Source organism: Coffea eugenioides, chromosome 6 (genome assembly GCF_003713205.1).
Source record: "Coffea eugenioides isolate CCC68of chromosome 6, Ceug_1.0, whole genome shotgun sequence".
NCBI lineage: Eukaryota > Viridiplantae > Streptophyta > Magnoliopsida > Gentianales > Rubiaceae > Coffea > Coffea eugenioides.
The window spans coordinates 56,178,225-56,193,152 of record NC_040040.1 but is presented as its reverse complement, the minus strand read 5'-3'; the positions used below and the strand labels follow the sequence as shown (position 1 = coordinate 56,193,152).

Genomic DNA, 14,928 nt, shown 5'->3' with positions numbered 1-14,928 from the left:
TGATGAGTCGCGTTTTCTGAGAACATTTTTTTTTAAGAAAAATACAGGTTCCTTGATTCTCTTTTTCTTCTTTTCCTCATATATTTTCTTGTACCTTGAGTAGTTTATTGTATATTTTATATAGGTACATCACCAAAACAAAGGTTTGAAGTTACAGATCACCATTTTGTTTATTAAACCTTTGTTATCACTTTTGTTTTCAATTTTTCATCTTTAGGTTAATATTACTAATAGTTATCAAATGGAATTCATGAAGCATGGGAGACAGATGGACAACGGATCTTGAAGCTTCACGTTTAATCGCAACAATAGGGGAGTATCACTTTCTTTATCTTGATTTCCTTTTTTACACATTGAGAACAATGTGCATGTTAAGTGTGGGGGGAAAAATTTAGATTATATACATTGTATGTGATTGACTTATTAGTTGCAAATATTGGACTTGTGTTAAAATTCAAAATTTTTTCAAAATCTTGTCCAAATTTGCGAATTTGCTCCAAAAATTTTTAAATTTTTTCAATTTTATCCAAAGGGGTAACAAGTTTTATATATACATTGTATGTGATTGACTTATTAGTTGCAAATATTGGACTTGTGTTAAAATTCAAAAGTTTTTCAAAATCTTGTCCAAATTTGCGAATTTGCTCCAAAAATTTTTAAATTTTTTCAATTTTATCCAAAGGGGTAACAAGTTTTATACCATTAGTAGTTCAAATTCCTTCTACATTTGAGATAAATATATGTGATTTGGAAACTTCTTTTCTCATTTAATTTGGAAATAACTATTATGTGATTATAATTTGTGCATTTATAGGAAAGTATATCTTGTAAAGTGGAGAAAATTATGCCTATTTTTTTTGTATATTTAATGAAATTTCTTCTCTTTATCTGATTTTATAAGTTAAGTGATAAATATGGTCAATAAGTGCAATACTCTTCTCATGATTATTCTTTTGAGGAAATTATTATTATCTTTGCTGTTAAAAAAAAAGAATAAAAGAATAAAAGAAAAAAATAAGATTTGTTCTACTCCAATGATTCTTGTACTTAGTAACCAGGTGTTTTCATCTAAAAATGTCGACTTTTACGTAAAACGGTACTTGAATTAAGAGTATGCAAAGCAACTTGAGTATGTAAACTGTTGAGTAACCGGTGATCTTCATCTAAAAATGTCGATTCTCGCGTCAAAAGGCATTCTCACGTCTTAAAGTAATATTTAGCTATGTTATATGAATAAATATCTTTTTAAATAGAATAAAAAGATGATCATGAGTTTAGGAAGCATTTTATTGACCATATGAGTTACTTACTTGTAAGATTGGGTAAGGATCAAAAATTGATTTGAATTTGTTATAATGATGGTATAATTGGCTCTCCTTTACTTGATATTATGAGTACTTGAGTTTAATTGAATAATTGCATAATGGTTGTTTACCTTGTTTTTGAGAAAATGAAGTGGAATGGTGCACATATGTTTATTTCAAAAATTGAATCATTGTTGGTTTGTATTTCTTATTACTTGAGGACAAGCAATTGTTCAAGTGTGGGGGTATTTGATAAGAGTATATTTTACGTATTTTTTTTAGTGTGCTTTATTAACTAGTTTTGGTGTGTTTTATTTAGTTTTATAAATAATTAACTAAGATTCTAGTGAAAATATGCATTTTGTGGTTAAAGTGTGAAAATTGCATTTCTATGGATTTTTATGGTAAAAATTTCATATTTTACAGGTTTAATGATTCAATCATCAAATGAAGACCATTGAGAAGATATTTGGATGATTGATGATGATTTAAAGTGATGAAAATAAAATATGAAATGTAAAAGGAGAAATGCAATTTGTGGACAAAAGAATCAAACAAAAGTCAACTTTGGCATCTGTTGGTATTTTGGCTATATCTTGGGCTACATATATTGGATTGAAATGATCTTTATACCATTTTGAAGCTAAGAGACGTATCTACATTTGGTATGAAGATATCAAAATCCAATTCAGCCGTTTTCATAGTCCAAAAGTTGAAATACCGAAATTCAACTCAACTGTCCAAAGTTGAAAAGAGAGCTCTGACCAGGTTTTGGTATTTTGGTCATATCTCGGTCTAGAGAGCTCAAAATTGGATGATTCTTGAGGCTCAAAGGGCTATAACTTTTATGTTATGCACAAGAGCTAGTTCGACCTTTATTATTGCAGAAATGGCATCTGAAGCATGCAGAACTCAAAACACGACTGTTCAATACGCGATTTCTAGTCGCGTATTCGGTAGTCGCGTATTCGCTTCTAAACGCTGCAAATTACTGATCAACCTGTCCTGCATTCACACAACATTTTCAATTCAATTCCAGCCAGAAATTCCAGCTGTATCTGATCAAGAAGGGGCTGGAAAATTGGAAATACAACTCAAAAGAGTTTCAAGAGTAAAAAATGACAACTAAAAACAACTCATTTGGCTCTTGAATTCTTCTATAAGTAGCAGCCTTGGAGAACCATTTTTATAACTTGGGAGAAGGCTAGAGAAACTCACCAGAAATGTAGTTTTCACTAGAGTTTCCTTAGTTCATTAGTATAGTATAGGTAGAGTAGTTTATCCATCTTGTATTTGTTGCTAAATTTAGATGAAGTTGAGAATGAAGATGGAGAGTATGGAGTTCAAGTGACATGGGTGACATTTCTCCTATCACTTTATTTCTTGTATTGCATCTTATGTTTAGTTATAATACAAGTATGGATCTTTCTTTTATGTTTAGTTAAAGTTTATGCCTAGAATTATGGTTGAACTTGCTATATCTTGTTAGTGATATTTACTTGGTTATTTGATGATATTATTTTGAGCAAGTTATTTATCAAGAGGTTTCTAGCCATGATTAACCGGCCATTAGTTGTGATTATCCAAAGGTGCTAAATTTGCAATGAGAATTGAAATTTAACACTAGTTCAAGGAAGTGATAAACCTAGGGAGTACACTCACGAGAGTAGAGGTGCATCTTTGTGGCTTTAGTGACTTGTTTCATGTAATTTCATAGAAGAAATGAGCTTGTAGTTAATTTCATAACCACGAGAGTAGGTATGGTTTAGCTATAAGTATAGTTGATTCACTATGAGAGTAGGTTTCACATACATTAGGAAATTACGCCATAACTAGTCAAGATAATAGCATTCACTTAACCGGTAATCTCATTTGCAAGAGTAGTGAGGAATTCCATATCTCTAGGAGCTTTCTAGTGTTAATTTTCATTACTTTTATATTTATGGTAGTCTAGATAATAAAGGAATTCGAAAAACACCGGTAATTGCAATCTTCCCTGTGGGATCGACCCTTAATACCCTATACTCGCTCACGATTCGTATACTTGCTATAAATCGCCTGTGGGGTATTTAGAAATTTATAAATGTAAAACTTGATTGGGATGAATTTAATTATATGTGTATACCCCTCGCACGTCACAAGGCGTGCCCACGCCTTACAGGGGTATGCCAGGAGCGCTGTGCAAATTGGGGACTATCAGTTCCAAGGCGTGCCCACGCCTTGAAAGAATCTCTTTTGGACATTATTGAAACGCGATGGTCAGAAGACTATAGCCTCCAAGGCGTGCCCACGCCTTCCAACCTTGGCGATAACGAAAGTCAAATGTGATCAGGACCCTGTCTAACCCTACTTTTCTACTTTTTTCTTTTTCTTATCTTGTCTTGTCTGGTCTTTTCTAGTCTCTTTTCAATTTCTTTTGTCTTAGTTTCCCAAGGTTTCGCCGCCCCTGTCCGCCACTGCTCTCCACCTCGTACCACTACCGCTCGCAACTCTCTCTATCCTCCTCGCGCTATCTCTCTCATCAGGCAGCTTTCTTTGCTCATATTGGATTCCAATCGCCTCATCCTCCTCCGCCTTAGTCTCGCTGCATCCTCTCGGTAGTCAGGGAAGTTTCGCCCCCTTTATCTTCGTACTTTATTTGTCTTTGCTACATTGAGGACAATGTAGATTTTAGGTGTGGGGGGTGATTTCTATTATTTCTTTTGCTTGGACGGTTTCTATTATTTCTTTTTGCTAAAACAAAAAAAACAAAAAAAGAGGAAAAATGAAATAAACAGAAAACAAAAAAAAATGAATGAAAAACAAAAGAAAAAAATGTAAAGTTAGTTCACTTTTTGCTAGAGTATTTTGCTATGATGGATTATACAATCGAGGTGCACGTGTATGTGGTCATATATGCTAGCTATGCATTTTGGTTGTCCTTGGCAATATCATTGAATGTTGAATATACTGGACTTGACCCATTCTTGAAACTTTTGGGAGCTTTTGAGTTATGCACGAGCACATTATTCTTGTTTGCTTCGTTTGTATTGTTGAGTGGATATCACACATGGTATTAGCATTCTAGAACTTGCTATTTTATGCATGTCGAGGCCACATTTTGTTAAACTGGATGCATTTGAAATGATAAGAGCATTTAGGATTTAACTCTCTTTAGCTCTCTACAAATCATGCCTTCGTCTTGTCTCCCAATAGTGAACCAATTTGAGCTTTTATCCTTCTCCTTTGTTTGTTAGCCGTGTTTGATAACCCAGGACCTTTTTAGACTCACTTGTTTAACCTTGTGTCGTTAAGAGATGTCTGAATTTTATTGTTTGTGCAAGACAAATAAATCTAGGGTCGCAAGTGTTGTTAGAATACAAGCTGTATGGTGCTGGTTTTGTGCATCTGAGATCGAAAAAAAAAAAGAAAGAAAAAAAAAGAGAAAAAAGGGGGAAATTGTCGATAGACTGGTGAGCAGAAGACTTTGGCTTACAGGGCGTGCCCACGCTTTGCATGACACCCTTCCCAAAAAAAAAAAAAGAGAGAGAGATAGAAAATATAAAGAGAGTTCCGACACTTGCGCAGTAGGTATAACAAATGGAAATGCCTTGCTTGTGGAATTTCTCCGGTGAAGCATTGTGGTTATGTAGTGGATATCGGACATTCTCTTGACACATTACATCCTATCTTTACTTTCTTATCCCACCTTTTACCTAAGCTCCATTACAACCCTATTAAAATTCCTTTGATTTTTGTATTGAGTTCACTTTTCAGTGGTGGAGATGTGATAAATGTGCAAGCCTATGATAATTCCATTCCATGATGTTGATTTGAGCGTTCCCAGTATTTATACATTTTCTTGAAGGTGACGTGTATTACTGTTCATATTCTTCGGATAACCACCTGTCTGGTTTGTTCTGATTTTGGCAATATTGTTGGGAATGTGGGATGTTTGTGTTAGTATAGATGACTAAGAAACCATTGCTATCTTGATTGTGCTTCTGAGCTTCGAAATGTTTGAGGGCAAGCATTGTCTAGGTGTTGGGGGGATTTGATAGAGCAATTCTTGGGCACATTTTGCACTGTTATTCTGTCCTAATTTTGGCTACTTACTGTGCTAGTATTGAGATTTTGTTCATATTTCATATTTGTATAAATTGTAGGTGGTTGATGTTAAAAGTGATCTCTTGAGGCAAATTTCCAGAAGACTCTTTATTTCATGGCGTGCCCACTCTAGGAACTGAAGAGATACACCTTAAAGACGGACCCTGCAGGATTAGTAAAAGGAGTGGGCAATTAGGAAATCAGATTCACGTGGGCCGCGGAGTTGCAGGGGATTAAAACTCCTAGAGAAAGTTTTGCCCTTTGACGTTTTTCCTTCTGAGGGCGGCGGCCAATAGAAACGAAGCCAGATTCACGTCATATAAGGAGATTAGCTTTTGCTTTGCTCTGGAACGCTTCTTTCTTTCTTTTCGGCGGCTATTGTGAGTGAATTGGCTAAAAAGCCAGATTCACGTGGGATTGATTAGCTTAGCTTTTAGTTTCCCTTGTCAGACGTTTTCTTTTCTTTTCGTCAGCGAATAGAGGAAAGGCCAGAATCACGCGGGCTTAGTAGATTAGCTTTATTTCTTCCTGGAGAACGTTTGATGCTTTGCTTTTGCTTTTGTACGAATTTCGTAAGACTTTTGCTTGATTCCTTTTCTTCTCCGGACAGACACGAAGCAAGAAAAGAGACTTAAAGACTTTTCCTTTTGCTTTCTGCGTTATCTAATTTTTTCCCAATTCTTTGGCAATTGCGTGGATGTTATCAATCAAATCACGCGAGAGTAACACGATGAGGAGCGGTTAGGTTTCTCCTTTACCCAAAAGTCGATGCGAAGGCGCGGTCCCCAACATATATGAGATCTAATCGAATTCTCATTATTTCTTCCAATTCGTTACTATTCGTACGTTTCTTGGATTAATTGTTCATGGGTATTTTATTAATTGAGTATCAATGGCCGGATATTTAATTTAATATAATAGCCTACTGCCACGTTAACTGAATTGAATCCGTAATTGTTCGTTTAGTTAACACCTAGTGACAACCACCATAATTGGATTTATGTTGGGAAACATAAGATCTAATTTAAATAAACCCTCTTAGCGTGTTTATTGGTTAGGGTTGGGTTTTTCTAGCTTTAATGCAATTGGATAATTAAATTCCTACGGTCGTATCTAGGGTTGTTTTCTGATTAGAGAAACAGTCAGTGGTCGTATCTTGATTGTCGAAAAAGTAAGGAAGAACTGGTTGTCAGAGCTTGTTGATAGTTATAACCAATCTAGTGACGGATGAATGAAATATCTTTGTATCGATAATCATTTAATTGGACCGTGTCTGAATAGTTGATCATTTGGGTAGAATTTTATTAATTGCTATTTTTAATAAATTGTACTTGTGGAGTTGTCTTTTGAATTTTATTTATTTCATTTTCATTTTCATCCCATTAATTATCCCCCAATTTTATTCTATTGACTTGGGAAGAAACAACTTCCTATCCGTTCCCTGTGGAATCGACCCTACTTGCCATTGTATGAAAATTTAATATTTTTATAAACAATTATGGTATATCGGATCAAGCAAACTCTTCGGAAACAGGGTGAATCAAGTAACCCATTGCACACCTAGGGTCCCTGCTCCAGTACTCGGATTTGTTCTATAATTAATTGTGGTGATAATTAGGACTTTTTAGTAATTATTATTACATTGGTTCGGCACCTGTCAAACTACCATCAATATTGTTGGCTCTTAATTCAATCATTATATTGCCCAACAATAAACAATTGTCCCTCGTGATTTTGGTCATGACTCCACCATTTTGGCCGTGACCCCGCCATGCTTTGTTTCACTTTCGAGTTACAAAGGAGGAAACAAAGAAAGGAAATACAAAAAAATTTCTCATCCTTTTGTTTTTTATGTATGCATACGTACAATCGTGCCATTCCTTGGAAATTTGCTCATACCATACTATTGTGCTATTTTCTCTGAAATTTTCAACAATCATGCGAGCAGTAAGAAACTATTTCTAAAGAAATGGCACTATCTAAGATATATTGACTTATATATTATAATCATGCTGAAGCTACAAGGAAGATTACTTGACAAAGAAACGTTGGGGAAGAATAATTTTATCTGAACGACTTTTTTAGTGGCATATATTATGTCTTGCACATAGGCAATTAAAATTTGAATATGGAAGTTGAAGATTAATACCTAATTACTCCGTGTGCTTTTGAATTAAAAGGATGAAAATTTTGTTTCCAAGAGTGGCATTTACACAAGGAGGCGTCACCTAATATTTACATCCGGCTATAATATTTCAGTTTTACTCTAATAGTATCTCGAGGCATCCTTTTAGAGCAAAACTAGAGAAAGTGTTTTTTTTTAATATAAAATATCATCATTCATTAAATCTGTATTATATAATAGAAATTGCATCAACTATACACGAATACAAATAGATTTGAAGAACAAAATTAGATACTACAGATGTGAAAAGTCAAGAGAATATTATACTGTGAAATTCAGAAAATCTTTAAAAGATAAAGGGCTTATAGGCCCATGATCATCTATGTATGCTTCCAATTGCACCACTTACTTTCTCCTAAATCTGCTAATAAACTGATTCAAATCCAAATGTTAATGTGAAATCTAACAATATTAATTAAGGAATCTCAATTTGACAATAGAATCTGAGAAAATTTAGATCAATAAGAGAAATATAAACTAACAAAACTCTCATTAGGAATTCTTAGAAAAGAAGAGACTTTCATTAGAAAACTCTACGAGAGAAAGTGTCTGTTTCTTGTTTTAAATGTTTCACGCTACTTGATAATTTGACTCTCATTTATTATAACAGCCTGATGTGTCCAGGGGGTTGTGGTACGTCCAGAGCTTCCCCATGAGAGTATTCAAATGGTCGCCAGCTTTTCATGTTGATCGTGAGCCTTCGGTGGTTCCGGTGTGGTTCCAATTGCCCAAGTTGCCTCTTCATTTTTTCCATAAGGAAGCTTTGTTCCAAATCGCAGGCTTGGTGGGCGTTCCTTTGCTGGTCGACGCCGCTACCATGGCTGTCTCGCGACCGAATGTGGCTAGGGTCTGCGTGGAGGTGGACCTGCTGAAGCCTTTACCTCCTCGGGTTTGGATTGGGAATGGTGGTCATGAAGGGTTTTGGCAAGAGCTGCGGCCAGAAAATTTGCCTAGCTATTGTCTACACTGCTATCGACAGGGTCATCGGGTGGATGCATGTCACGTTTTACAGCCAGCCTTGAGGCCTGCAAAGAGGGTGCGGGATGCTCCTTCGGTCCAGGCTTTTGGGGAAGCAGAGGATAAGGCAGCAACGCAGGAGGCTCCTGGTGGGGGGAAGCTAGATCCTGGTGCGGCTGGGCTAACGGCAGGGTCTCCTGTCGCAAAGGGAACGTCCCTTGTCCTGCTGGGTGGGGCGTCTTCATCGTATGCTGAGGTTGGGCAGGGTGATGCCCAGGTCAAGTCTCCTCCTGGGGGGTGTCCCCGCGACAAGAGTTTTACGGCTGCGGCAGAGGAGGTTGTCGAGCCGACAAGACAGCAGGAACCCATGTCTCTCCAGGACGCTGCGCGGCTTGTGTCTTCCCCATTGCCTCTTGCTGCGCTTAGCCAGCAACGAGGTGAGGGAGCAGGGATGGCAGGTCTCCAAGGAGAGCTGGAGTCGCTAGTCGACGGTGCAATGCAGACCGCGGTTGCAGCAGAGCTGGAGCGAATTGCAGAGCTGGTGGTTACCGAACAAAGCAGTGAGGAGGGGGGCGATGGGCTTCGGACTGAAGTGGTGATTGTGGAGGGGGAGGGGGATGATGCTGTAGGCCGAGTTGTGCAGGATGGGGGTGATGTTGTGGATAACCAGGAGGTGGTGCCTGTTGCTGGTCTCTCGGCTCAGCTACATGGGACGTTAGAGGTTGTGCTGGAGGTGGAGCAGGGGCTGGTGCGTGGTGAGGAAGTGCAGGAAGGGTATGTGTCTGACGAACCTGATGTTCAGGGCTGCACGGCAGCAGGGAATTTGTCTCCAAGAGGAATAGGAGTGGCAGCTGAACGGCTTCACGTGGCCCAGCTAGTGGAGCACCCCTGTCAAGTAGTTGATGATAATTTTCAGACGGCCAAGACTAGAGCTAAAGGGCTGCGGGCCAAATTTCCTTCGGATAGGGAGCTTCGCTCTACGGTAAGATCTCATGAGCTGTGTCCATCCCGTTCTGATGATTAATACATTATTTTGGAATGTAAGGGGTCTTGCTAAGGCCTCTCATTTTAGGAGATTAAAATATTTGGTAGTCACAAATAAGCTCCAATTACTTGTGGTATGTGAGTCTCATGTGAATGTGTCTCGTGCTGAGGAGTTTCGTATTAGATTAGGTTTTGATTGTGTTCGAACTCATTCGTCGGGGTTGTTGTGGGTGTTTTTTAATTTACCTTTTGTGGGTTTTGTGACGACTGAGGGGGATCAATTTTTATCACTGGAAATTAGTCATCCTCAATTGTCAGCTCCACTTACTGTTACTGCTGTTCATGCTGCATCTACGGGAGAGGAAAGGAGGGTTCTTTGGGACGGGGTGTTGCATTGTCAGCCGCATCAGAGGCCTTGGATTGTTGTTGGAGATTTCAATGTGGTCGTTGAACCGTGGGAAAAAAGAGGTGGGCGGCCTTTTAGGGTGGCGGAGGCTAGAGATTTTGTTGATTTTATGGCCTATGCGGGTTTGTTTGATGGGGGTTTCTCAGGGTCGAACTTTACTTGGTGCAATAACCGTCACGGTAGAGCGCGAATTTGGAAGCGGTTGGATCGTGTCTTACTGAATGAGGCATGCATGGATTTACATGTTTCTGTCACAGTTGATCATTTGGCGCGGCACCCTTCGGATCATGCCCCGTTGCTCATGGCGGTATCTACTCGGTTGGATAGCAAACCTCGGTGTTTTAGGTTCATTAACGCCTGGGCTGCCCATAAGGAGTTCTTGGGGGTGGTGAAGCAGTCTTGGGAGCAGGAGTGTGAGGGACCTCCGTTGCACGTCCTTTGTTCAAAGTTACAACGTGTAAAAAGGAGTATTCAAGCGTGGAATAGGGACAAAGTTGGGAATTTTTCTGACAATGTTAGGAAGGCAGAGGCGGAAGTGGCTCGATTGGACCAATGTATGGTAGGCGGGGGTTCTGAGAACGATCAACTGCAGTTACACCAGGCCCAGGCTCGGCTTAGTCGTGCGCTGGCCATGGAGGAGGCCCTATGGAAGCAGAGGTCTAGAGTCAAATGGTTGCAGTTGGGGGATAGGAACACCAGCTTTTTCCACGCGGTGGTGAAGCAACGGCGCATGCAAGCAGTGATTCATGGGGTCCAGGATGCCAATCAAGAGTGGGTGACTGAGGACGCGCGTATCGGGGCTGAAGCAATTAAGTACTTCTCGTCTCTTTTTTCGATGGAAGAGGCTCCAGCAAGTTCAGAGGTACTTGGGGTCATCCCAAAGTTGTTGTCGGAGGATGACAATGAGCAGTTGCAGAATATGCCATCCTTTGAGGAAGTGCGGGACGTGGTTTTTGCGATGGACGGGGATAGTGCCGCCGGGCCGGATGGGTTCACTGGGAAATTCTTTACCTCTTCCTGGGATATTATTGGCAGAGATGTGTATAGGGCGGTGCTAAGCTTTTTCTGTGGTGAGGAGCTTCCACGACGGGTTACTGCTACCTCCATAATTCTTTTGGCCAAGGTAGCACGGCCGAAGAGTTTTTCTGAGTTTCGACCGATCAGTTTGTGTAACTTTATGAACAAGATTTTGTCGAAGATTCTAGCAGCTCGACTTGCGCCTATCCTTCCCAAGATCATTTCTACGAATCAAAGTGGTTTCGTTCGGGGACGGTTAATTTCGGATAATTATCTGCTAGCTCAGGAACTATTGTCTAATATGGGTAGCAAGGTACGGGGAGGGAATGTGGCATTGAAGTTAGACATGATGAAAGCTTATGACCGGGTAGTATGGCCTTTTTTGATCAATGTGCTTAGGGCTTTTGGGTTTGGAGAGCAGTGGATTGATATGGTTTGGCGGCTCATTTCGAATGTCTGGTTTTCAGTGGTTGTCAATGGGGCGCTGTTTGGCTTCTTTAAGTCAAGTCAGCCCGGGGGTTACGCCAAGGGGATCCGCTCTCCCCTGCTTTGTTTATCATTGGAGCCGAGGTGTTGTCGAGGTCGCTGAATAGTTTGCCGTGTTTCCGAGGGTTTCAGGGGTTTTCCGTTCCAAGGGGTTGCCCTCGAGTGACTCACTTAGGATATGCGGATGATGTGCTTGTTTTCTCTAGTGCGACTGCGAGATCCTTAAAGTTAGTGAAGCGGGTTTTGACAATCTATGAGGCTGTTTCTGGGCAACGGATCAATGCGGGGAAAAGTTGTTTCTTGGTGCACCCAAAGGTAGGCCTATCCAGGAAGATGGCCATTCAGAGGTTAACTGGTTTCATGTATAAGCCTTTCCCGATTAAATATCTAGGGTTCCCCCTTTATTGCGGGCGCCGGAAGAAAGAGTATTTTGGGGGTTTGTGTCAAGCAGTCCTTCTTCGTATTCAGTCCTGGCAGAACAGGGTGTTGTCTCAGGGAGGGAAGATAGTGTTGTTGAAACATATCCTATCATCTATGCCGATTCATCTGTTAATGGCGGCTTCTCCTCCCAAAGCTATTTTCCAAGAGCTTGAGGGCATGTTTGCTAATTTCCTTTGGGGAGCTTCAGAGGGGGGTCCCAAGTATCATTGGATTCGCTGGCAGGACCTGTGTGTGTCACAAGAAGTAGGGGGGGTTGGCCTGCGCCAATTGGAGGATGTCTACAAAGCTTTCTCTATCAAGTTGTGGTGGAATTTTCGGGCAAAAACATCCTTGTGGGCTGAGTTCATGCAAGCTAAGTTCTGTCGGGCGGTGCACCCGAATCTGGTGTTTGATGGCAAAGGTTCAGAGGTGTGGACACGGATGGTGAAGGTGCGGAATATCGCTGAGAGGCATATCGGATGGATTGTTCGTTCCGGGAGTTCTAATTTTTGGTTTGACAATTGGCTTGGTTCAGGAGGTTTGTCAGACCGGCTGGAGAGCGTTTCCGACAATAAGATTGTGGATTTTGTGAAACAGGCTACCTGGGATGTCAGAAGTATTGCACAATGGGTGCCTTCGGAGATAGTTGCTGAGATTGTTCGAGTTGACCCACCTGCCGGCCACTTGCCTGACCTCATGGTTTGGAGACCAGAGCATTCGGGATGTTTCACAATAAAGTCAGCTTTCAACTTGGTCCGACGTCAGTCCTCCCCCTCGCCACTATTCAAACGTATTTGGCATCAAGGTGTGCCATTGAGAATTTCATTCTTCCTGTTACGCCTCCTGCGGGATCGTCTTCCCTTAGATGGTACCTTATGGAAGTTGGGGATTCATGGACCGTCGCGATGCGTGTGTTGTGCTTCACCTGAGGTCGAAACTACGGAGCATGTGTTTGCTACTGGGGATATGGCGCGACAAGTGTGGCACTTCTTTGGGGATTCGGTTGGAGTTGCCTGGACTGGGCTGGCCTTTCGAGTCTGTATGGCGGCCTAGTGGCAGGGGAAGCGCGGAAATAAGTTTCTGAAATTTATTCATCTTGTTACTCCCTTGTTGATTTGCTGGCACATATGGAAGGCTAGGAATGGCATGAAATATGATGGTCAGAAGATCGAGGGGGTTCGGATATGTCATGGTATTGTTGTCGAGCTTTTACAGTTGTTTAGGGTACAGTTTCCGGAGTGCAGGGTCTCGGCATTATCTTGGGTAGATTTTTATCTGGAGGTTTCTAGTTGGAATGCAGCCAGGTCTTACATGCTAGTTAGTTGGGTAAGGCCTTCTCATGGGGGCCTCAAGCTCAACACAGACGGGTGCTCCAAGGGTAACCCGGGGGAGAGTGGGGGTGGGGGTGTGTTTCGGGAGGCTAGTGGTAGGCTGATCCTGGCGTTTTCGTGTAATTTTGGGTTGGCTTCGAGTGTGCAGGCTGAGGCCCGGGCTCTTCTTTTTGGGGCCAGGTTATGCCTCCAGCGGGGTTTTGATTCATTTGAGGTTGAGCTGGATTCCTTGGTGCTAGTGCAGGTTTTAAATCGGACATCTCGGTGCCCTTGGAGTATTTATAAGGAGGTTTATCAGTTGTTTGGGCTGTTGCATCACGTTCCACGAGTTCGTCACTGTTATCGCCAGGCTAACCAGGTGGCAGATACATTGGCCAGTGAAGGGTGTCGGCTGGGCCGGGAGGAGATATACTTGGCAGCTTCAGCCTTACCCCAAATTGCGAGAGGAGCTTTCCACTTAGATAGGTTAGGAGTTGCGGCTCTTCGCCGGATGGAATGATATGATGTATTTGGTTAACATATAATAAATAAGGATGTATTTAAACAAAAAAAAAAATCATATAAGTTCTAGACTTGATTTGCTAAACTACCAAACTTTTTAACAAAAAAAAAAAAAAAAAAAAAAAAAAAAACAGCCTGATGTGTGTTGCGTATTGGTGTAGTGTGAACATTATTATGGATGCAAAGTTTGATTTGGTAGAGCTAATATAATACATGCGTGGATCGAAATCAAGGACATTATACCATTAGTCAACTATCCAAACTTATTACTAATTAGCGTACAGGTTTGGTGTAGTTGGCAGGCTCCCTCTAATATTATATTGTCTGCGACTTTGTCTCCTGAAGATAATCGAGACGGGATCAAATAAAAGTTATTATATCAGGGTTAAGAACTATTTCCAATTATTTACCAAACTAGGTTTTCAAGATTACCACTGATACGACTTATACTATACTATTTCTTTTTTCTTTTTCTTTTGCATTGGAGAGCTAAAATCCATAATGACGTAACCAAACTCTTAGAGTCAGAATCAACTAATTAAAAAAAATTCAAAGTTCCAAAAACTCTAATACATGTCAAAGTTACACAAGATTTTTTTTCCATCTCTCTCCACACCTTTTCCGCCTCCAATTGGCAGGCATGATATTTGAACCTTGAATCTAACAGTAGAAAAGATTTTGAGTGCAGTGAGTAGACTAATCTCACAAACAATCGATCAAAACAAGATTCTTCAGTGCTAAGCCTTCAAGTAATTGATGAAATAAGCACCAGATCTCACAAGATCTTTCTCAAGAAACAAAATTTTAAAGAGTTTTTCCTGTAGTTTAATTTTTAGTAACAAGTAATGGCATATTTTACGAACACAAGGCGTTTGAGGAAGGGAAAGACATTGAACTAAAGTAATTACGTGCAGTAAGACAGAAATGTGCGTAAATCCTTAACAAGACACTGACACCAATTTAGAATACTATGCTGCGAAGGATGCCCAAATTTAGTTCCCCACAAATATTAACTTGTCACATATTTGGCCCCTACCTCTTTTCATAGTCCCTCTGATAGCAAAGATGAATTATCCTCCAACTCAAATCATCAAATATTAGAATGCATCTTGAACAAAAAGAGGGATCAACTTGTTCCCAAAATTCTTCTCTCTACCTCTCCTCCTCTCCAACTTCTCTCTACTTCTTATTCTCTTCTCAAAATGCCTTCTTTTCCATATTCCATTTTTACTTTTTTTCTAAAAAAATAAA

General features: G+C 40.3%; 1 protein-coding gene across 1 annotated transcript in view; it reads left to right on the top strand.

Annotated features, from left to right (window-relative positions):
* The window catches only part of LOC113774491, a 32,544-nt gene extending 21,016 nt beyond the window's left edge, over positions 1–11,528 (top strand). The window contains exons 9-10 of the mRNA XM_027319018.1: positions 8,186–9,514; positions 9,690–11,528. Of these exons, the coding sequence (XP_027174819.1) occupies positions 8,186–9,514; positions 9,690–11,528 (3,168 nt within the window). The remainder of the gene's footprint in view (positions 1–8,185; positions 9,515–9,689) is intronic.
* Positions 11,529–14,928: the final 3,400 nt, after the last annotated feature.